We start from the raw sequence: 23,861 nt of genomic DNA on the forward strand, positions 1-23,861 counted from the left end.
TCAACATAAGCCAGCGATATGTCCTTACAGCAAAGGCGACCAATGGTATTCTGCATTAGGAGCGTTGCGAGCAGGTTGAGGGAGGTTATCCTTCTCCACTGCTCAGCACTGGCAAGGCCACACCTGGAGTGCTGCGTCCAGTTCTGGGCTCCCCAGTAAAAGATAATTATGGACTTACTAGAACAAATCCAGTGCAGGGCCACAAAGACAATTAAAGGACTGGAGCATCTTTCATAAGTAGAAAGGCTGAGAGAGCTGGGAGTGTTTAGCCTGGAGAAGGGAAGGCTCCAGAAGGATCTTAGAATTGTTTATAAATATCTAATAAGGGGGAATGAAGAGGTAGCCAGACTCTTCTCAGCAGTGTTCAGTGACAGGACAAGAGGCAATGGGCACAAACTAAAAAACCAGGAAATTCGATCTGAACATGAGAAAATGTTTCTATTTTGAGGGTGCTCAAACACTGGAACAGATTGCCCAGAGAAGCTGCGGAGTGTCCGTCTGTGGAGATACTAAAAACTCAACTGGACATGGTCTTGGGCAACCTGCTCTAGCAGAGGGGGTTGGACTGTTTCATCTCCAGAGGTCTCTTCCAACCTAAATGATCCTGTGACTCTGTGAAACAGAAAAGTAAATCTATCCTACTTGTGTAGCTCAGTTGATCTATTCTCCAGCCTATTAGAACTAAAAGCATTTCTTTTGGTTAAAAAAGCTATTTTATCAAACTAGCTAGATGATCAAAGATACCGGATTCCTAACGGTATTGAGATGATTAACTCATATTGGGTTTGCTCATTTTCACTTACATTCAGGGAGAAATCCATTACGCACTTGCAAGGACTCTGGCCTTAATTTACAATACCTAATACTGCAATCTCAAGCACCCTCAATTTACATCAAAAATGTACTAGATAACAGAGTCTCATTAGCTCCTCGTAACGCATACACTGCAGTGATCTGACTAGTTGTATTAAAAAGGGAGATGGCTAGTGAGAATGGGATCTTTTCCATTACCACACAATTGTATTAAGATCTTAATATTACCATTATAACACTGTGTATAAAATACACTGCCTGTGCAGCTTGGCTTATAATCCAGGCTTGATACTGATGCTCACAGGCCACGTGAATATTTGTTATCTAGCCAGCCTCACTGAAAGCTCTATGCTTTATACAATTGGGCTTACAGCTTTGAGTTTCACTGAACTGCTAGACACTTTGCTGTATCTTGTCTGTTGCCACTGGGCAAACGGATGCTTCCTCTTCTCCTTACTGAAAGATGGGGTAGCGTGCCCATGGCATGATGGGGGAAGAGAAGAGGGAAGCTCACAAAAGAAGGCGTTAGAAAATATTACAAGGAAAATACTGGCTTAATTTGCCTAAAAAAACCCCCTACCAAACAAAAAAACAAAGTACCACCCCACCCTCCCCCAAACAAAAAACCCCAACAAACTCCCCCTTAAACCCCACAACAGAAATATATTACTCCTTACCTGTATTCTTGATGCTGATTCAGATGCAGAATTTATGTCCACTGCTCTGCCTCCTCTACGATACCCAGCCAACATTGTAAAAGCATCAAAAGACATATTATGGTCACATGAAAGAAAGAACAAGCTTACCATAGGTTTCTGCCCACATCAATTGCAAGAAATTACAGGAACATTCATGTTACTGTACTGGATAATTAATCTTGAAGTAACAATTACATTCTAATGTTCCAAGAACAGGCTGGCCATAGTCTATAGTTCCTGGTTATTCACCAGAGAACTCCTTTGTACATGTTAAGAAAGCATTAAAATATACTTTTCAAGAAAATTCAGGTCACTTTGCAATACAGTAGCTACAAAATATTTATTTTTTAAATAAAAACATTTAAATCATCAGGTTTTGTAAAACAGCATGTCAAGTGTTTATCTTAATCTTTGTAGTGTAAGCCACCTTCAGTTTTGTGCTAAAACAATCAATATAATTTATTATTTGGTCAGGCTATTAACCTACATTGAAATAAATATACTTTTAACCAAGACAGATCATTTAATGTATACCAGATTACCATACCTTTACAGAAAGTTTCTCTGGTGACAAGTGAAATACAGACTGTGAAACCATGATTGCAATAATTTTTTCTTTTTCTCTTTGTAATTTCAGTGAAGACTGGCCTGTAATTTTAAACTAGAAAAACAATGATAAAGCACTATGGACTATAGCTTCAAAAAAACTGCATCATGTAAGAGAAATATTTGAGATGGCTTGCCTAAACTGACTCAGAATAAGAGGTGGAATACAAACTCCTAAATTCGTTACAACACACTGGGCTGGTCATATTGTAAAAGTCCCACTCTTATGGGAAATTATCCATTGAACAGGAATAGAAATCTTTGTTTAATTACAAGAGATAAGCCACTGAGAAGTGAAAACAACATAGCTCACAAAGGGCTTTTTATGCTGATACTATTGATCACAAAACATAGGGTGCAAAATTAAACATTTAAAATTTTATGAACCTTAAAAGTACAGAACAGAACTTAACAAGTCAAAATACTTCAGCACCTGAGATTTTCCTGTAGAAAGCCAAACAGAGATACTTTCTTCAGAAACATGTAATACAATCAACTCCTTTTCTCTCAGTATTACATAGGAATAATTAATCAAGAAAGAGTTGAAATACACATAATGCTCCAAAATTCTAATTAAGCCTGGAAGATAAATCTGCTATCAAGCTATACTTAAAATTCAATCCATGTACATTACCTAATTGACTTTATTTTAGGAAAACATTTTGTATTAAAGCTGGAATAGACTTCATCTATTAAAGTGTTCTGATAAAATTAAAGTTTAAAGAAAAGACAAAGAATGGTATGCAACTTGAATCATGTTGACAAAGAACTAAAAATACTGAAATAGAAACAGGTTTGAACAAAATGTAATAACAACCTGCTACGCAAGCATTTAGTTTTACAGACAACTAGTGGTTATGTCTTTACTTTCGGCAAACTAATACTTTAAGGAAATCCTTTTCTATTTTCACTTTGAGAGCTGAGAAGTTGCATTTTCTGTGTTCTGCTCTGTGTGATTAAGACTTCATGATTTTCTATGTATAATTATCTGTCGTCCTCAAAGTAGCCACTGTACTGCATACCAGTCTTAGAACAGAAACTTTCCTTTTTAATCCCTTGGTTTTGAAGCTTTAAGCAATTGTGCATTCTATTCAACAACTGAACTCCCAGATCCCAGAGCAAAGGAGAAGAAAACATTTAAAACAAAGGTCTCAACAAAACAGTGTTCTGATGGGAACACAGCAGTTTTATTCTAACATCTAATTTTATTTATGAAGACTATTTAGATGTCAAATAATATGCAAAATTAGGACTTCAAATACTGGAATACGAGGGATGTTCCTTTAATTCTAGAAATGTTTTCATCAGGGAAGGTATACTGTACATTTGGTTTTATTCAATCACTTAGTGATACTGTAAAAAAAATTAAACTACCAGTGTTATCAAGGTTAAATGTTCCTCCCCCCACAATTAACTACTTGGAATTTTCTGGAACCTTTCCATCACTGAAAACCAGTCAAGTTTGTCCTTTTAATTCCTAAATATGAATACCTGGGCACTCACTAGTAACATTAGGAAGAAAAGCTGCAGAGATTATACTGAAAGATTTAATATTAAATTATTAGAGTTTTAAAATTTGAGTGCAGTAAAACGCACTGTTGGCTCACTTAAAACCAAAACCAATCATCCTTAAACCCCATCATCTTTCCTCAATATAAGGTGCACCAGAGTTTAAAAAACAAGAAAGGGGGCAAACCCCTCCACCACAAACAAAAAATCCCAAACCAAGAATATTGTTTTCAGTGCAAACACTGTAGTCTTCAAAAGGTTAAGAGTACAAATATTTACGTTCCAGTGTATCCTTCCCTACAAGGAATGTTGCTTCACATTATAAAGTATGTCAAATACCTTTAATCCAATCGCAATGCTAAAGTTTACCCTCTCAAATCAATATGGTGGCTGAAACCTACGTGTTTATACAAGCAGTGTAACTTTCTGGAGAAACTAATGCACACAGTTCTCACAAAAACCAAGGGCAAAGACTGCAAATTCAGCTGCTGGTCCTTAACCAATTTCAGTATCAAATGCCAAAAAGTAACCAGCTACTTAATGAGGAGTGAACAGAGCCTCCTGCACCAGCACCTTAAACCCCCTGCCCCCCCCCCCCCCCCCAAATTCTACAGGCCACAGAGGCAAGCTGCAGACAACCACTTCTCAGGCGAAACTCTTCTTGATGGAACACAACCTTACTGTATGTCGTTCATTTTTTAAATGTGCAAAAGTTGAATTTCTAGCAAAACCCCTCAAACCTAAAGAAAACTTCTGTGACGCTGAAGAGGGAGATGGGCATGTTATTTCAGTCATTCAAAACATGCTTATAAAGTTCACCTAGAATGCTATTTTGCAGCATTGTGCTTTTAGAGTTACTAGCTGGGATTCCAAGGAACATTTGAAAAAGGCACCTACCACACTTTCTTAATTAGCTGCCCATTTTAATAATTTTGGTACTATTTGTCACAGTACATCAGAAAACAGCAGCACAAAGCATTAGATGGACAAGAATTTTATATTTGTTCCCCTTTAAAAAGCAAACATTTTTAAAACTGAAAGGCACTCACGACAGAAACTCTCTCTCCAGTTCATATATAGATGGCCGACAAGTTTTGCTCTTCATTCTACATAAAGGCACAGTGCAGTCTCTGTTTTGACCTTCCACATCAATATCAAGTAATGAGGGCATGTGGCAGTTAGTTCTTTCCTCTGTATCGGGCAAGAAGTTAGCATCTGGATCCACATTGCCCTCTAAATATTCAGAGTCTTTAGAGTTTGGTTTAATAACACGTGGAATAATTTGCCATGCATCAATTTTACTTCTTAGAGAAGAAGGTCGAGGCCTTGATATAATATTGACAGCGCTTTGCTTTTCAGTTGAAACACCACTGTGACTACTTCTTTGTTGAACGGACAGAGAGTGCAGAGTTCTGGTAACTGATAGAACTGGAGATGTGGAGACATCATTGGTTGAAGCAAATCCGTTAGCTAGGAGAAAAGAAAGGCCAAACAAAAAAAGACAATTTAAACCATGTGACTTCTCGCTTTCTTTGCCATTTGTAAAACTGGGTTGCCATAAACACTAGTGGGTTTTTTTCCACCACAAAAATTAAGAGGATGGTACATTTGTGGGGAATCTCCTAAGAGGGGACCAGCAGTGCTCAGATAACATTTTTGCATCTATACTCTCTGCTAGAGGCCATAACAATTTATTTTTCATTGCTACAAGAGAGATATAGAGATAAAGAATTAAGCACCCAGTAACTAGATTAATATTAATATTGGAATAAAGCCCCACAAATCTATCCAGTTACTATGAGTAATTATGTATGCATAGAGAACCATGACGAATATTACATTTAAGCCACCATAGAACACCAGCATTGAAATTTAGAACTTCTTTTCAAAAACTCATTAATCATGAACTTATCCATTTACACGGAAAACAGATTTAAAGACCTTTTTTTCAGTTTAAATTTTTACCAACAGCTTAACTTAAGGATTCGTGGAACAGGTGACATAACTTCTAGGTCAGGCAAGCAAATCAAAACTTACCAAACTTTTTTTTCTCAAAGTTAATAAACATACAGTACTAAAACGATGCTCAGTCACTCACCTATGCAGACTGTGAAACTATATTAAACAAGTGCACTCTCAGTCTCAGGAAGTCCACAACTACATAATGCATGCACCTGACACGGTCTGAGTTTATTTCAGCCATAATGCTAATATTGTATATTTCACAAAAAGCAGGTTCTTACCAACATGAAAAGACAAGGGAAACCTATTTTTGCCATATGTGAGAAAAATAGATATTGCCTTAAAATGAACCATCTCTTCCCCTTAAATCTCCATACCCACACTCCTAAGAGGATACTATTCCAAGCGCAGGTAGTTTATTCAGGGTTCAGACATAGGCTTACCCACATATGGTTATGGTGGCTCAGCTAACACATAACAGTGTAACAAAAATCTTAGCAACTCATAAATGAATGGTTAGTTTCCCTACATTTTCTGTTTCTATACTTAAAAATCCCCTACGTTTTAAGTTCTTAACTACCCACCTGTGGTCTGAAAATTGTTCCCATCTGATAAGGTTCGTCTGTGACCCAACACACTTAACTTTGTTGGGGAATCATTTGGCACATTTTGAGATTCTTGTTTCAGAAGAAGATTAAAAGGCTGATTTCTTAATCGTGTAGAAACCATGTTAGGAGCCAGCTGTATCCTCTGTTCTCTCTTACTTTCAGAAGTTTCAGATGAAAAGTCACCAGTGGAACTACACGGACCACAGTCACCAAGCACAGTGCTTACAAACGCATCTTCACTGTCAGACTGAAGTAGGCATTTTGTGGAAATGGAGGGCATCGAGAGAAGATTCACAGTATTTGCAGCTGGATTTAGGGATGGAATACTTGTTTCCTCTTTCTTGGACTGCAGTCTGGTAGGGCTGGCACTCCTGCGAAACTTTGAAGCGCGCTGAAATATTCCATCACGCTTCTTCTTCTCATCTTTAGGCAAGAGTTCATCTGGACCCTGCGATTTGTTCAGCTCTCTGATATCTAAGCCCAGGGCAACAGAGGCAAGGAGGACAGCACACCCATACAGCACTGAATCAGTCTTCTTTTTCTGCAGTGTCCTGCTCAGACTGTTTGTAGGTGTCATTTGAGGAGTACTATTTGTAGAACTAGCAGAAGTTCCTTCTTCAAAGCTCTCATGTTCTACTGTATTCTCTCCCTGATCATCCTTCCAAAGAGGTAGATTAATATAGGCCTGATTCGGCAACTTAATTGGCTTTGGTCTTTTACTGTCCAAACCTTCAGGGAGAAGTTTCTTATCAGTACAGACACCTATAAAACATGACAGTATACTTTAAGATTGCAACTCGGCTATTTTGCTATTGCATGTCTGCATATGTACACCGTTATTTCCTTTCACCTGCACAAGTATTAATCTTGAGGTATACTGTATGCCCCCTTTTAGATGCAGTCAGAAGCTCCGAGACTCATATTGTAAGATTCAGAAACACATCTTAAACCTAAACCTCTTCATGTTCTCTTGATAGTCTTTAAAATAGCAGAAGTACCATTTTGCTACAATTTCACCTTTTTAGCAACTCAAAAGCAAACTCTATTAGAAGCAACTTGTAGACCAATCTTCCTGATATATAAGTTAACTGTAAACAAATCATGTTTTCCACATCTGAAAGACCTACCTTTATTTTAAGAGAGGCATAATGTGTCTCCCAACCTTTACACACTCAACACAGTTGAAGAGCAGATATTGTCTTTGCATTTTCTGTGATATTTGAGGATTTGCAACACTTTGATAGTGCTTTTCAAACAACACAGAAAATATTTCTGTGTATGTATTACAGTGAAGTAATTTACACAAACTGCCAGATAAGATCTGAAACACATTCTTTACAACACTTTCAATTAAGCTGCACTCCAAAATCCAGTGAGTTACTAGAAATTTTTCCAACTAATTCATTACGCCATGGTGGTCTGGAGTAAAAAGTAAATTAGACATCTCTCACCTAATGACAAATAAAATGGAAGGTATAATTTGATTTACATGTGCTATTCTACTACAAACTACTGAATGCTACAGAATAAACACAAAAATATTTGAAATGCAAATATGTAAACTTGTATAATCTTCCCTGTATGTAGGGGTTTAGCAATAAGCTAATAAATCTATAAATTTACTATTTGTGAAGCCTTGATTTATGCCCCTACCAGTATACACAAAGATGAAAATGCCTTTTTCCTAGCGGGGGGAAGCGGTGTCCAAGGAGCTCTTGCTCCAAGGAGCATTTCCTCTTCCAACTGGCACAAATCTAGCCACTGGTATGGACACCAGGTTATATCACAGTTTTTCTCCCTGATACTGGTAACTTAATTTTCTCAGATAGAATAAGTCTGATTTAAAAAACAAGGAACTAATATCTGGCAGTACATCAGGGCTTACAGGTTTTTAAACAACTATGCAGAGCCCACTAACAATAAAAGTCATTAACGATCATTTAAATGGCAAGACAATTACTGATTTAGATATTTCCTTTTAAAAGAAGCTAAAAAGTGGTGACTGCAGACCTCATATACAAATCAGCCTGCAACTCAAAAATGTGGGGGAAAAAACAATCTCTATGTGGTACTGCTCACATACCATGTATCTTTTTTAGCTGCTAATGCTGGATATGTAAAGATGTCAACAGTTGCATTTTTTTATAGGCAGGTTTTTTGCACAGGGAAATGAAATGTAGCATGACTACTCTTCTAATAATCTGCATAAACCTTGAGGAATTCAAGCAATACAATTTATAACACTGGAGGTAGACTTAATGTCATTATATGGCAACTTCCACTTTTTCAAAAACAGCTCTTACCTTGGTCCACAAATAACGACGCTAAGGGAACACCCTTCTGATTTTTCATTAAAAGGGTTGACCAAGGGTTGCTGCCATCTGAAAGGGGTCTTATTCTGAAATAACAATAGTTATTATATAGGATATATAGGATACCACGCTTATATACACTTTGACAGAAAATTACTAAAACATCTTTCTTTATGAACTATAAACGTACTACATAACTTGAAAACAGTAAAGCTTTCCAAAGGTAATAAAAAAATGTATATAATAGCACAGAGTCATATGATTATAAATTGATACATGCCTTATACCAGGTATTCCTTGTAGGATGAAAATTGCAGGCCTAAAAAGAAAGCCGATGAAAAATGGGCCTTGACTACAAAGTTGGTGAAAATCTGGACAACAGTTTCACTGTGTCAAAGAAATAATGTGAATATTGGAATTTTTTTAAACATAGTGACTTTAAAACAAACAAAAATATCATAAAGCCAGTTTCAATAGATGGTGTGGAACCAACTACTGCCCCAGGTAAATGAGTGGATGTCTCTACCAAGAGAAAAAAAAAGGCGCTATAAATAATTACGTATACTAGAAGAGACAAGGAAAAGATCTCTTGCTTCAGAAAAACTGCTAATCTCCAGTTTTGAGGAATCAGAAAACATAATCTGAATGTGAAGGCATCCAACTGATTTTCAGAACCCTGTGTTTGACAGCGTAAATGATGTTGCTGGTGTGAATTGTGCTTCATGTATGCAAAGTCAGTCAGTCTTACTTAATCACACCGGAAGTGCCGACTGGGGGCCATGCTTGCAGTTCCTCAAGTCAATCTGAGGAAGGGCATGAAAGATAGACAGGCCATGAATGTCTGGTATGCATTAGTAGTTCAGCATCCCAGTATGTTTCAAGTCTCAAAAAACAGAGATAAAGGGTACTAGATAAGAGCCACTAAAACCTTAAGATAAGCAAGCATTTTATCCTCAAGTCTATGTGGGGGAGCTACTCATTATTAATGTAATTCCTAAATTAATTAAAAGGTATGACTGAGTTTTAGCTGTAACTAGAGACTGCAGAACTTCTCTCACTCACTACCTATGTTAGTGATTCAGCGACCAAGAACACTTAGTATTATCAAACAAACAAAATGTAGTAGACATACTTGTCCTTACAATCTGCACGATCCTTTGTTTGAACTGAACTTGGTCCCCATGTACAACCTCTCTTTTTAAAACTTCTCTTCACATCTTCAAACTCTTCTTGGTGATAAGTTGTGCTCCTTCCCCAAGTTCTGTTGCTTTCATCTGAAGTTACTAGAGATTGGATTTAAAAACACAAACAATAGTATTTCTAAAACCACAGTATTTTGACAGAACAGAATATTTTCTCCACTGCAAAACCATTTTGACAGTAACACAACGAGGAGCAGACAAAATCTGAGATTTTTTTTCCTTTACAAAAACCACCACGCAAACTGCACTGATCCAAAAAGATGAGCAAGCAAGAAAAATAATTTATGAGCTGACGAGAGACCCAAATTAAAGATAAAGCAGCAAGACAATCATTTTCCATGCTTCCTTTAACTGAGAACCTTATATTCAGGTAATTCAGACAAGTGAGTTAGACTGAGCACTTAAATTCCAATGAAGAAAACATATGCTTTGGAACAATTGGTATCAAATGAAACAGAATATTCCAATTGTGACAGCGATTAACGTTTTCTTTCTCACTATATCAAAACAAATTATACTTTTGAAGTGTCTAACCTTCATTAAATGCTTAGTCTGTCACTGTCTCAACTGTTAAATTAAACAGAACCAGCACCTTTGAAACATAATGAAATCTTGCCTTTTTTCATAACCCCACTGGGAAGTTCATATTCACTTGTGATATCTACATCTTGCTGGTACACATATATACTGTTTCTTCGGCCATTAGTTGTGTGTGTATCTGTTTTGGGAATCACTGAGGAAAAATTAAGAGAATGTAGTAGACATCTTAGTCAAGCTGATTTCAGAAATGGAACTGTTTCCCTTATATTTTTATCTTGGGGTCATAAAGCCCAGATCTATAAAGGCACTAAGCATCTTCTGATAGAGGGTTTTTACTGCAGGGTTTAGAGGGTCCTCTTTCTAGGACCAGAGCCAGGCAAGTAGATTTTTGTATATAACTGACTAACTGGAAAAGTAACTTGCTATCAACTTAGCATGCTTACAGCTATGATGGAGAGACCTAAGAGAGAAACAACTTAGCCAGTTATAACGGCATGATAAATGAGGTGGCATTTACATGCCTGTGCCTCTGCCAGTCCTGCACTGCACAGCACTCTCCTCCTGCCTCACCGCACACCTTCTCGCCAGCACAGCTTCCCCTATAGCACGGCACTCTACTTGCCTTCTTTACACTCCCATTTTCAACCACATTCCAGGACCTGGGGAATATGTATCTTACTTGTCTTCCTCCTCCCGTTAAAACATCTTTCAAAATCAGCTGAATTTGTTTTAATAACAAGATATAAAATTAACTAGATTTTTATTCTAACTTAAAAAACTTTTAGATTCAGAAGCTAGTGTTGCTCATGATAAGTGAAGCAATCAAGTAACCAAACGGTTAGATATGCCTGTTCAAATCACCTGTATTTGAGCAAGTCTTCTTGAAACAAAGACACTATGAAGTTAAATCAAGATAAAACATTATTGTGGGAAAGAGAATTTATTTTGCACAGGTGCAGATGGGTGTGGAAGCTGAACTGTTTCAGCTAGATACTCCTGAGAGATCTGATAAGCTTTTAGGTAAAGCCTAGGGATCCAAACTCAGAAACAGAAGAGTACTTCTTTAAAAGGAGAGCCTGTATGTTGTCCTGTATGTTCGAGTCCTACAAATACAAATGCCTGCTCAAATAAAAAAAAAAGAAAAATCCCCAGTGGCACTTAACACACATGCAAGGAATAGCATTGCTATAGCTTACACAAGGCTATGTATTTAAAAAAAAAAACCAAACCAAACCAAACCAAAAGCAAACCTCAGGTTTTCAGAATCATGGCAATACCTGACACTTGCTTCATTTCCAAGCATTTCCATAAAGAGCAAGGAGAAAAGACGACAGTCTTCTTTATGTGTAATTATGACATTTTACTAAGAAAAACCTTTCTTACCTTTCTGCAGTAAAAAAATAACCAACCAAAAAGTGCCACCACATGGTTTGAGGTTGGGAAACCATTATCAACACAGATACTGTGCCAGTTAACTTCTGAAAAAGACTTTATGTAATTTTCCTTCCATTTCAAATTTTCATTACAAAAAGTAAGACAGGGTTTGTCCACCTCTCTCCTTTATCCACAACATATGGCTAGTAATGGTCTTCACCCAGGGAACTGTATCAGTTAGAGTTCAAACAAATAATGAAGTCACTGCCAGAAAAGACACCACTTCTCCTTTAGACATTAATAATGAAAAGTATTTCAGAAGGCAGAGGTATTCCAAAGGAGATGAGAGATCTGGTTTCTATCCAAACTTTAAACAAGTGTCAGGTTGAGGGGGAAAAAAAAATAAAAATTAAACTAGCTACAGAACAGTATGCAGAAAAAAAAAAATCCCCATGCATTTTGATTTGTCCTCCTCCTTATTTACATCTGATAAAGTCAGATTCTGAAGTCATTTCCTTCAGAGGTGACTACCCTTGCAACAGAAAATAGTCACCATCCATAAGCCATCAGCTGGAACAGGTTCCACTGACTTCATATAGAGAGAGAAACTTGAGGCTTTTTCATCTCACGTAGCATTCCACGCTAAATATGGACAATTAGACAATCTACTTTGCATGATAGATCAGACAGTACAAATGCAAGCAATGAATCCTGTAGGAATTTTTTTCTATCTGAACATGTCATTCCCAAACATAAATGCGGGAATGATCAGATATAAATATGATCAGTTTTCTTCCATATTCATGGTACCTCCACTAGATGAGCATGAACACACCTTCCCTTCTTGTCATCATTATACATGGAATAACGTACGCCTACAAGCATACTCACAATTTTATTTTTGTTTCTTTCTCTTGTTTTCAAAAAACCTAAAGCAGACTTTCTTCTTTATTTTCTTCTGTTTTTGTATTTGCTTAAAGCTTGCTTCTCTTCTGACATAAGCAAGCTGGGTTGCTGGCTGATTCTTAGGCCTTTCCATCTCACATGACTCCCTTATCCTCTGAATCTTTCTTCCCCCCCCCTACCTTTTTTTGGATAGTCTATAACTCATTTCCTTATCAACTCCAATACCTAATAAAAACTTGCTTTCCATCTTACATGGATTCTAAACATGATGCTTTACCTTTTGCCATTATAAATTTTGATTCTTCATTGTTTTATCCCGGTCAGTTTACAAATGAGTTCCTGAAGTTATTAAGGAAAGATATGATTTAAAGCATTCATAATCATTTTGAATTACTGAAAATTAGTTAGCATTTTACTAAGATTATCCCTCCCATCAAAGAACAGGTTGCAAATGTTAGAACAAGTTAAGGGACCTGGAAACCAGACAGAAATCTCTCTGGAATTTGATACTACTACTAGTGTTTTAGTGAACATATGGAACAGTCTCTATTGACCAGATGAACAAATAGAAATGGTGGAGACTTACACTGTATAGCTCGAAGACGAGGAATTATTGTGGGGCTACTTGATGGACTAGAGCTGTTACTGTTTAAACTCTTCCTCTTATCCAGATTGGGGGATGCCTGCACTGTTATTTTATGCTGGAAATCTATAAGAACAAAACAAATCAGTTTCAATGTTCTAAACAAAAAAAAAAATCTCCAGGAGATTATACTGCTGTGCTTCTTAAAACAATTAAAGCTATATAATGAATTAGACTTGATAGTGTAAGAGATGTTCATATTAAAACCACTGACAAACTCTGACTCTTAATGTAACAATTTAGATATTGAGTCAAACAGGCAGGATTTCACACCTTCACAGACACTATATGATAGGTTTGCAACAAAAAGCAGGTGGGTCCAAGCGGACCCAAACTGAGACACATGCACATCACAAGCTGTTATTCAATCTTGCTGGTTGTCACAGAGGGAAAGAAAAATCTCAATATTTCATCTCAAATCAATCAATATTCATGGCAATCAGATTTGCCTTATTTTTTTTAACATGTAATTCATACATGACATTAAAAGCAGCATTAACAAAGAAGTCACGTCTATCAACATGTCAGAAAAACAAGACACCAAACTATAGAACTACAAATATTTGTAGCAATGTAATAAAAAAAAGAACAACAACAAATAATGGCAAGTAGGAAAAATTTTATGAAATAAAATTTGACAATATGCCCCTCTCTGATCCCCATCATCAATGCAGTTAGACTGTATGCTATTCTTACAATTGAACTGTCTCAAGGACAAGTTCATCTGGATGATTCTTGACAACAAAGAGCTAAGTGGTATTCTGAGTAAAACTATTTATTTTATCACTGTTTCAAGTTAAATATGAGCAGAGCTGGAAACAAAGGACCAAATAAGCCTGGAGAAGAGAAGGCTCTGGGGACACCTTATAGCAGCCTTCCAGTCCTGAAGGGGGCCTACAAGAAAGCTGGAGAGGGACTTTTTACGAGGGCCTGTAGTGATAGGACAAGGGGTAATGGCTTTAAACTGAAAGAGGGTAGATGTAGATTAGATCTAAGGAAGAAATTCTTCACTATGAGGGTGGTGCAGCACTGGAACAGGTTCCGCAGAGAAGTTCTGGATGCCCCTCCCTGGAAGTGTTCAAGGCCAGGTTGGCTGGGGCTTTGAGCAACCTGGGCTAGTGGAAGGTGTCCCTGCCCATGGCAGGGGCATTGGAACCAGATGATCTTTAAGGTCCCTTCCAACCCAAATCATTCTATGAAATATTCAGTTTAAGCTTGTGATCCAGCATAAACCAATCTAACACGCTTGTCTGGGAGGCTGTAGCATGATTTATTTTATTTACTGTTATTATTATTTTTAAAGGAGGAAAAATAAGCTTATTTCACTAGTGCTGAAACAGTACTCTAAATTTTACTGCCCTCCTTGTCTCTTTCCAGCTACCAGACAGCTATGATTTGCTCACACCTGTGTTAGCGTGGCATTATGTTCTTACTACATTAGTAATGAACTGACAGACTTGACCTGGAAGCCACTGAAAGGAAGCCCATCAATACCAGGATGCTGCTACCACTTTTGAAGGCTTTCCAACCATTGGTGTAACCTTGAGTTTCCGTAGTGCCATCTCGTGGCAACATTACAAAGGCACCACTAAACCAGTCCTTGACACTAAAAAAACCCAGCTCACTACAAACACACCTCCTTTGCAAAGGGGGCATTTTAATGCGTGCATGGGTAAATTAAATGCTCTAACATTCAAATTATACCACATTTGTATTCTGAAATAATACCTTCTGTTGCTATTACAGTGTTTTCTTGTAAGAAGTAAGGCACCAAATATTGTAACTGCTGTGTTGTATTTTGCATCTGCAGTAAGCATGCCATTTGGACCTACCACACGTGTACCTCCAGCCTTTATGAAGTGCTGTTTTTCTACTATGTATTTGCAAGTTCAGGGCAAACGGCACTAATATTTGATCATGTTAGAAAGCTCTGGGATGTGATAAAAAGGTACTTCTCTATCTGCACAAAAAGAACGATAGCAGAAATCTAAACTTCAAACCAGTCTTAAATAATTTGTCTCCCGTGCTAGTAACCCTTCCCTCCAGACACAATAGACTTCTAGCTGAATCAGGTGAAAGATTCTTCCAGCTGAAGTGAGGACTACTCCACAAGATTAAGATATGTGAAAGTTGTTTCATTAGGGGGGGGGGGGGAAAAAAGCCATACAATTCTTACTATATCCTTTTGCACTATTAGGGTAGAAGGATCTGGCACTGAATTAAAATAGTAGCCAATACTGAAAACATTAACCATGGAACTGAAGCTTGCATATTTAATCGTAACATACATTGTGAACTTTAAAAAAATTGCAAACCTGAAGGCAAACTAATTCTGTGTCCATCTTTAAGTTTTAACCGGCTTCTTTTAAATTTGCCCTTCCTCTTCTTTACATTGGGTTTCTCTTGATTCAGCTGGAATATCATGATATTCAGCTCACGCTCCAGTACATCGATCTCACGTTCTGCTAACTGTTGCTCACGACGCTTAAGTAATTCTTCTTGAGATTTTTGCTGAAGGGCTGCTCTTGTCAACTCCTCTTCCCGTGATCGTAGCTCCTGAAGATTCACACAAGTGAAACTAAGTCATAATGTGAAGGTTGTATTAAAGGATATATAAAGTGCACCGTAGGTTGTATTTCCTTATCTATTCTCACGATGCACTATATACACGTAACATGCACATACGACCTTCTGACAGTCCTCCGTTCTGCATAAGCCAAGATTCTGTATCCGGATGCAATCAAGCATTATACAGATTTCCTTTTAACATTTAACTTGAGTCGCTTTACCTAAAGTAGGTAAGCACTGGCAATGGGGACAACACATCCAATCAAAGATTATCAGCTTACAGCCTAGCAGAAAATGTGCTCAAAGTACTTCACATCAGAGACTCTTTCATAGCATGAGGGCTGCTCTCCGACAGCTCCTATGCACTAACATAAAGTCAATGACCTGACGAATACACAAATGAATGCCTTTAGCTTAAATTTTCTAACCTTTCCTGTTTTTCAGCCACGTATTAAGTAGCGCTTTTCTATCTAGAAAAGCAATCAGTATTACACTGAATGAGGATTAGTGTAATAGGATAAACCAAGTCATAAGACAGAAGACAGCTGTTTCTTAATTAAAATCTAGCAGGTATCTGTATAACATCAAACAGCTACTAACCACTGAATTACACCACAAAGACTCTCCAGCCAGCAATCCCATAGAATAGTTGTTATTCTTTTTTATTTTGGAGAAGGTTTAGTGAGGAAGCTAGTTAATTTTTCAGGGTGAATGAATCCCCAAGGCTAAACAGCTGTAAACCTACAATCTTAAAATTATCTTAACCTTCCGCTTCCAAAATCTTAAAATATATCTGAAATTTAAGTACACCTCCCTTCATAGTATGGGGCATATTATACCCGAAACAGACTTAGCCAGAAGTGTTGCAGTCAGTACTGCTAATAAAAGAGACTACAGGAAAAGGAGAACCTACGACGTAACTGGTACTGTATGTTTCTCAGTACATAATTTTTTTCATTTTTACATATCACTATGTAAATTTTACCTGGATAGAAATTGAAATTCAATTCAAAATAGAAAACCAGCATTTGAAATTAAACTATGCTAAAAGTGCTGGATATTTAAGAATCTTATTCCTATTTAAAGTTAATTCATGTTGTTACTATACAATCTTATACTTGTGGTGTTGGGGGGCGTTGGTTTTTGGTTTTGTTTTGGTTTTGCTTTTTTTTTTTTTTTTTTTTCTTTTTCCCCAGAGCAGACTGCCTACTTCTGCTTATCAGCACCCGGCAATGTTGTATGCCAGTGAAAGCAAAAAAATAAACTTTCTGCTCTTATTAACTCCTGCTTTGTCTTGAATAAATTAGTTGCCGAACTATACTACTTTGCTGTTTTCAAATGAGGGGAAAAAACCCTCTCTGTTCTTGCCAAAAAGACTAGAGATGTCAAAAGATAGGTCAGCGCTAAAGCAAACTTGTTCAGTGAGAAGTATCTGTTCCTCAGAAGGACACTTGTTTTTTCTTCACAACTATAGCATACATACACTGCTTATCATTGCTTTCAAATTTAGTTGAAATGATTGACGAATTTCATATGGTTTGCTAATTTTGAGTGAGCTTGTTTCAACACAATTTTTTTTTTTCCCCCAATCGCCTCTGCTTAACATAGACAGTTTCGCAAAAAAGGAATTCAAAGTAGCCTGTCTTCATGCCAGCAAGTAAGGTTTTGGATTTTGTTTTTTTGTTTTGGGTTTTGTTTTTTAAGATATTTAATCACTTAATTTAGAGATTGCTGCAAATTCTCACTTTCCTCCTCCTCCCATTCAGTCAAGACTGGACAACCTAAAACAAGAGTTGGAAGCAGAAGCTGCATGAATTCAAATTTGGAATAAAGGTACTTTAGAGTTTAAATAGAAAATATGTTTATTACTGTATTAATACTGTAATAAAGATGTATTAGGAGACACTCTTGATTATCCGTCTCTTGTTGTCCTCAAATCCAGGTTCCATAAAGCTCAGTAACCAGGCCAAAATTGAGGGCCCGTATTGAAAAGGTAGACAGTCTACAAAAAGTAATAGTGTTTCCTTACTGAAAGATTAAGTATTTACTCTTTTCCAAATAAACTAATTAAAAACAGACTTAGTGCAATTAGTTATGCAATGTTTTTACACCACTCTACAATTAAAACACTCATTGTAAGGAAGCTAGGAAAGAATGCTATATTTAAGTTGCTCAAGAATGCTTGTCAAAAGAAGATTGTGATCTTCTCTTGGAGTGGGCGTCACCATTGCTCACTTACAGCAAGCCCTTGAGGAAATTCCTCCAGCTACAGAAGTTCCTCTTTTACAGGGCATGAGACTCCATGCAGGGTTTTTTTGTTTGTTTTATTATTATTATTATTATTATTATAATATAAATACTTCATAGATATTACTTTCTCCCTAGTACTTCTTAGCAAAATTGATAATATGCCAAATTAAATAAGCCTGCACATATGAAAACCTTGTCTAAGTCAAATTTATGTGCTTTCATTCTTAAACAGCTTTACCTAATTAGGGCAGATGCCTTTGGAGATGCATTTACTTTGGCATATAAGAAATAAATTTCCTTTTATCTTTTCCGCTCCCTAATTAAGCTTAACTCACTTCTACACCAAAATAGGATTCTTCTCCCAAAGCTTTGTACTGACTGATTTAATCCTAAACTTGATTTAGTCAGCTTTTTCTTCAATAGGAAATCTCATACTGGACTAATGCCTCCAGAAAATAAAAAAATAAACAAAACCTGAATGGGAATGCCTGTTACAATCGCTCCCCGAGCAAAAAAGGGAAAATGGCTGGTTGAGCTGTTGCTGGGAGGGGGGCGGCAGAAAAGAGAGTTATGCCCTATGGCAGGTTGTGGCAAGTAAATGCAGTGGCTGGTGACCCCACAGAAAGTAGAAAGGAAAGTCTCTACTCTCTGTAGAAGGATTATAACCCACCTGGAAAGGAAGAGGTCTGACACCTACAGAGGCACACAGCCCAGCTCTAGCAACCTGTATGCCCACTGCAGGCAGGGCAGAGACTACACAGACAACACTCACCCCGTTCTGTGAACTGAAATGGAAGAGGGAAAAGCAGAGAGTGGAAGAAAAGGCAGATGGGAAGTATGTAAGATTATTATTGACAATACTGCAATCTTAGTGGTGATCAATAAATTCTGATACCACTTATGCTGATACTACAGTAGATCTGTAATGTCACACCCATCACCAGCCAATAGTCCACAAACAGCCATTTGTGACACTTGATGAGAAGTAGTGAGGGACAAAGGCTACTGACAGTGACTTGCACGATGAGAGTTTAGTCTTTGCTTTTGTCAAACTGACTACGTCTTTTATACAGATTTCTTCACAAGTCACTGCATCTCAGTTCTCTCCCCTTCCTCATCTATTACCACTTCATGAAAAATAACAACAAATACACACTGGGCAATAATCATATTGCAAGAAAGACCTGCAAAGAAGGAATCTGCTTCTACTAGAAGCATTTCTAACAGGGACTCCAAGAGCACAGCTGGTCTATTCCAACTGTTATCTTTATCAAGTTGTCTAAAGGAAAATATAAACCTCAGGTGATTAAAAACTAGTTGAAGTAACTACAAGAGAGGGCAAAGAATTAACAGTGAGCACTCATTTAGCACAAACATACCATGATATGAGAATATGGAAAAAAGATTAGTGACAGGAATCTGGATAATAAACAAGAGAAACTGTATTTGCTGATTCATCAGTACAAGTTTGACCTAATTGATCTTATTAATATCTGGCAAGAAGATTTCCAAAACTGCAACACTGAAAGAGATGAATATTGTCAGTCTGTTCAGAAAGGAGAGAGATAAAAGCACTATTCCATTTTTGGAAAAGAAGCCACATGATACAGTCATACAACAGGATGAAAAGCTTTTCATTCCCACAGCTGAGGAGAATGTTCAGCAGCAGCTGAAAATTTGCAGTGATTATAAAGACTAGCTAAGGAGTAAACAAACTCTGGCTTGTTTGTTAAGTAATGCATTCAAATATCCAAGAAAAAAAAAACCCAAAACACACGTTAAAAAGAACCTACCTGCCACATTTGCAGATTTACAACCTGTTTTCCTTGGGGACACAGGTGTGGATATGTTTCTTTTTCAGCTGCTTGTACTTCTTGAGTGATCCATTCATATGATAACCCTCACTTACTACAATAACATTATGCTTCCTGTCAAACTTAACATTTCACCTCTAGCTATAGTTTCAGCGTACAGAACTGTTTATTGGTTTGATTAAGGAAGAAAGGGGAAAAGCAACATTGTCTGAAATTTGAGAGAACCAGTATTCAAACCTTTTTTCTGAAGTAAGTTTGCTGCAAGGCAGTTACAGGGTTATCTTAAAATACTGTCCAGAAACACATGAATGGAATTCAAGAATAGTACATCCACCAACAAGAACAGACAACTTAAATCAATAATGTTTTAATAAGCAAGTAAATCCTCTTTTCCAAGTAGTTTATCCTCTCAAATGTATCTCCACTACTAAATCAGGTTTCTTGTATTATATTGGTAAGCCACAAATCCAAAGTTCAAACTACTGTATCACATAAACGCACATACACACATACCCTTCCTTCACTGCCATGCAATTGGAAAAATCAACTTACTTTTTCCTTGGTCCTCAATTCATTGAATATCTGCTGAATTTCCAATTTCCAGTCGTCTTGCATGGAATGGAAAGACTCTTGAGGCATTTCAGTCATAACTGCCCCTTCAATGGCAGTAAGCTGTTCAAGAATTAAGGCAAACGATGGTCGGATATGAGGGTCCTGCTCCCAGCATTCTAGAATTTATCAAAATCCCATCAGTTTTTAGTAATACACAGAACTTTTTGAAGAACTACATGAATTTCAAGTTACTTGCTACTGTACTTCAAGTTCTAGTGTGTTCCCTTTATCTGCAAGGCTTCCCTAATTCCTCTTCCATTTACAGAAGTGACATCTACCTACCTATACTCAGCAGACTATTTTTGTATTAATAGTCAATTTTTTTTATCTCTATCTTTAGGATCTGAAATAGCAAAACTAGCAGTACTGCACAGAAGGGATACATATAAAAGGTAAAGTAATTCATCAAACACAAGTAAATAGCCATTAGCAAGCAATGTTTATTTCTCCAAAAAGTATTTCCAAAACATTTTTAACATTCAGAAAGAAATAATGAGAAAAATGGCATTTGCAGTTCTTCCCCTTGGGATTTTAATCTTGATCTTGTATTGATCTGTAGTATATCTTGTAGTTTATGAAAAGTAATGCAATTTGAGTGTAAAAGGAAATCGGTAAAACCAGAGCAAAAAATGTACTCTGTCACTACTGAAGAACTTATGCAGTACACGGTAATACTGTACGACTTCCTCAGAAACACGTTCACTTGTCTGTAACACCAGATTGCTGTGTAAAGAAAAACAAAATACTTTGTACACAGCACATTATCATACAAGGTGTGTATTTTGCAACCCCGTAACTATTACAGGAAGGATACATACCCCCAAAACATAACTATTTAAATACATAGGAAGAAACAACATAGATACCTTTCATTAATTTTGCAAATGGTTCAGGGCAGGTGGATGGAATGGGCAAAGTAAGCTTATTGACAGCAACTCCGTAAGCCACAGCAAGGCCATCAATGCCACGGTAAGGAACTTCTCCTGTAAGCAGTTCCCACAGCAACACTCCATAACTACAAAAGGTAATTTTTTTTTGACAGTTATTTTCTGAATACTGACACGTTGTTTACTCAAGAACAAACAAGTATCTGTCCAACCATGCACTGAAATTCACGAGGATTTCCCGTGTCAAAGGTGAACGTCTAAGAGCCAGCTCTACTTTAGCCATCTTGCACCTTTCCGCTAATAGCGATTAACCAAATTGGATGCGACTCAGCCTGGCTCACACTCCTATTCAAAATGTAGACGGAAGTCACTTTTCTAGAAATGCTAGTAGCATGTAAATCTCACTTACAATCAGAAGTCTGAACAACAGGAAAACAAGCAGCCTTCCCCCCACCAAAAATCAACCAACCAAAACAAAACAAAAAAAAAAGAAAAGAAAACCTCAGAAGAGCATTCAGGCCGTTCCTCTTTCCAAACACCTCACAACAATTTACCCAGATGTACACGCTAATTTTTAAAAAACATAATAGTAATAAAAAACACCAGAAAAGCCCCAGCTTTGTTTGGAAGCTTGCATTTCTAATCTCTCGTGTGCTATATAAAGGCCTGTTAACTTTTCACTTCTCACAGAAGATGCAACAAGATGGAGAAATTATTACACACACACAACTAATTTCTCCATACTAGAAAAAAAACCAAACCAAACCAAACCACATTGCCTCCAGTGAAAGGTGGTGGCATGAAGAGATCTTTTCTCAGCGCCAGGTACAGAAATCAAGAATCATAGGAATTCCTATCGCAGCAACATTAATCGTAAGAATTTCTGCTATGCTCTTCACTCTAGAAGAAGAGCTGGGTGTTGCTTTTACCTTCTTTGGCTCTATATGGCTTGCTCAAATGATCCAAGCCCCTACAAAGGGCTGGGACAGCACGCTCGCTGCTGTTGCTCTAGAGCTCCTACTCCACCACCATCGAAATGGATAGCTTTCACAGTCATTTTCGTGGAAGCGGGAATTACTCCTTTTAGAACATAAGCCTAAAGTGGACTTTATGACTGGGTTTGTTTTGGTTTGTTTTTTTTCCCCCCCTTCTCTTCCTACCAGGGAGCCACTATCTGTAGAACAAGGGTACAAAAGGACAACCTATTGCTGCTTTTGAATAGTAAAGTGAGCAGGCAATGGGAAAAAAACAGAATACAAAGTATTGTTCTTATCCTTTCTCTCCAGGTGTATGAAGAAACTACCCGCGAGTTTTGCGGGACTGGATTGAAGTCTCTCACATGAGGAGAAATGCATACAGCACTGGGGAGGTAAGGGCTATGTACCCCTTAGTACTACAAATACCACCTCAACTACAGCAGATGTGACAGGGAGAACACCACACACTAGTTAAGTTTTTCTATCACCCTCTCCTTAATGAGAAAAAGTCATTCAGCATTATACAAGACCTACAACATCACTTTAATAAATAATAAAACAGCAAACTACACAATATCAGCACAAATATCAGCAGTGTTTTATCTACATTCTGTTTATCTAAGAAGTTTTGTCTATCATAAAATCTTAGAAAACTAATGAATTTATAGTGTTAACAGTTAATCAAAAGCTGAGCAATATGGTCTATTCCTAAAAAATAGAAAACAATAAAAAAAGAAAAGTCTTGGGCTTCTTAATTTCCTCCCGATTTTTTCCAGTCTAACCTCTGCACTTGCTTGCATACTCCAAGAAGGACAAAATAATGAATTTGGATTTTGTTTTAAATCAGTGGTACTTCTGACAATTATGAGTACACCACTGCCTGCGGTACATACACGTTTTATGCGTGATGGAGGAATTCTGCTGAACTACATCTCATCTGTGTCCTTAGAGAAAATGTAAAAATAACATCATGCTCTCTCAGTAAGCGTACTGTTCTAAATTCAAGGAATTCCCTTGTTCAGACTATTCTATAAATATTTTAGCATGAACTCTAAAGTTAAGCAGACCAATAAATTTAACTAAAAAGAAATAATCTCGTATCAAATCACACATCGTTGTGTCACACTAGTAGCTTTAGTTATATTTACAATTCAAGCCTTTAATCCTAAGTAGCTTTCAACAGCGCCGAGAAGGTGGTTGTAAAATTTTAAACAGATCGACGAAGTAATAGCCTGAAAATATCTCTTAACAAAAGCAGTCTTAATATCAAGTACCAAGAGCCAGCGCTGGGGGGGGGGGGGGGAAACTGTGGGGAGGAACCCTGAAGACATTCTAGTCCTGCCGTGCTGGAGTTTTTGGGAGGTACTAATCTATCATTATCTAGGACAACAACTACTTATTAACTCTCTTAACTACAGAAGTAGCTACTTTGTGCATTAAATTTCACCAGACCACGCACAGTTGTCCTATATATACAGTCAGAGCTTCTAAGAAAGATTTTTTTTTTAGAAGAGTGAATACCATCTCCTTTTCCATCTTCAGCAAAAGGCCAAAAATACAGGCATAATATGCTTGAATTA

General features: G+C 37.2%; 1 protein-coding gene across 4 annotated transcripts in view; it reads right to left on the reverse strand.

The window, feature by feature from the left end:
* Positions 1–4,262: 4,262 nt before the first annotated feature.
* MAP3K21 (mitogen-activated protein kinase kinase kinase 21) overlaps positions 4,263–23,861 on the reverse strand; it is a 41,558-nt gene continuing 21,959 nt past the window's right edge. Inside the window, exons 3-11 of one of the 4 annotated variants that reach the window (XM_087777031.1) lie at positions 21,284–21,432; positions 20,358–20,533; positions 15,489–15,729; positions 13,117–13,239; positions 10,327–10,443; positions 9,641–9,791; positions 8,500–8,594; positions 6,173–6,958; positions 4,263–5,096 (exon numbers count right to left, since the gene is read on the reverse strand). In XM_087777031.1, coding sequence (XP_087633157.1) covers positions 4,672–5,096; positions 6,173–6,958; positions 8,500–8,594; positions 9,641–9,791; positions 10,327–10,443; positions 13,117–13,239; positions 15,489–15,729; positions 20,358–20,533; positions 21,284–21,432 — 2,263 coding nt within the window. In that variant the 3' untranslated portion in view covers positions 4,263–4,671. Of the gene's footprint in view, positions 5,097–6,172; positions 6,959–8,499; positions 8,595–9,640; positions 9,792–10,302; positions 10,444–13,116; positions 13,240–15,488; positions 15,730–20,357; positions 20,534–21,283; positions 21,433–23,861 lie in introns of all 4 variants that reach the window. The other 3 variants (XM_087777032.1, XM_087777030.1, XM_087777033.1) reach the window with 3 other exon arrangements.

This window comes from Nipponia nippon, unplaced genomic scaffold (genome assembly GCF_047370975.1).
Source record: "Nipponia nippon isolate SJK-2023a ecotype South Korea unplaced genomic scaffold, ASM4737097v1 scaffold_4, whole genome shotgun sequence".
NCBI lineage: Eukaryota > Metazoa > Chordata > Aves > Pelecaniformes > Threskiornithidae > Nipponia > Nipponia nippon.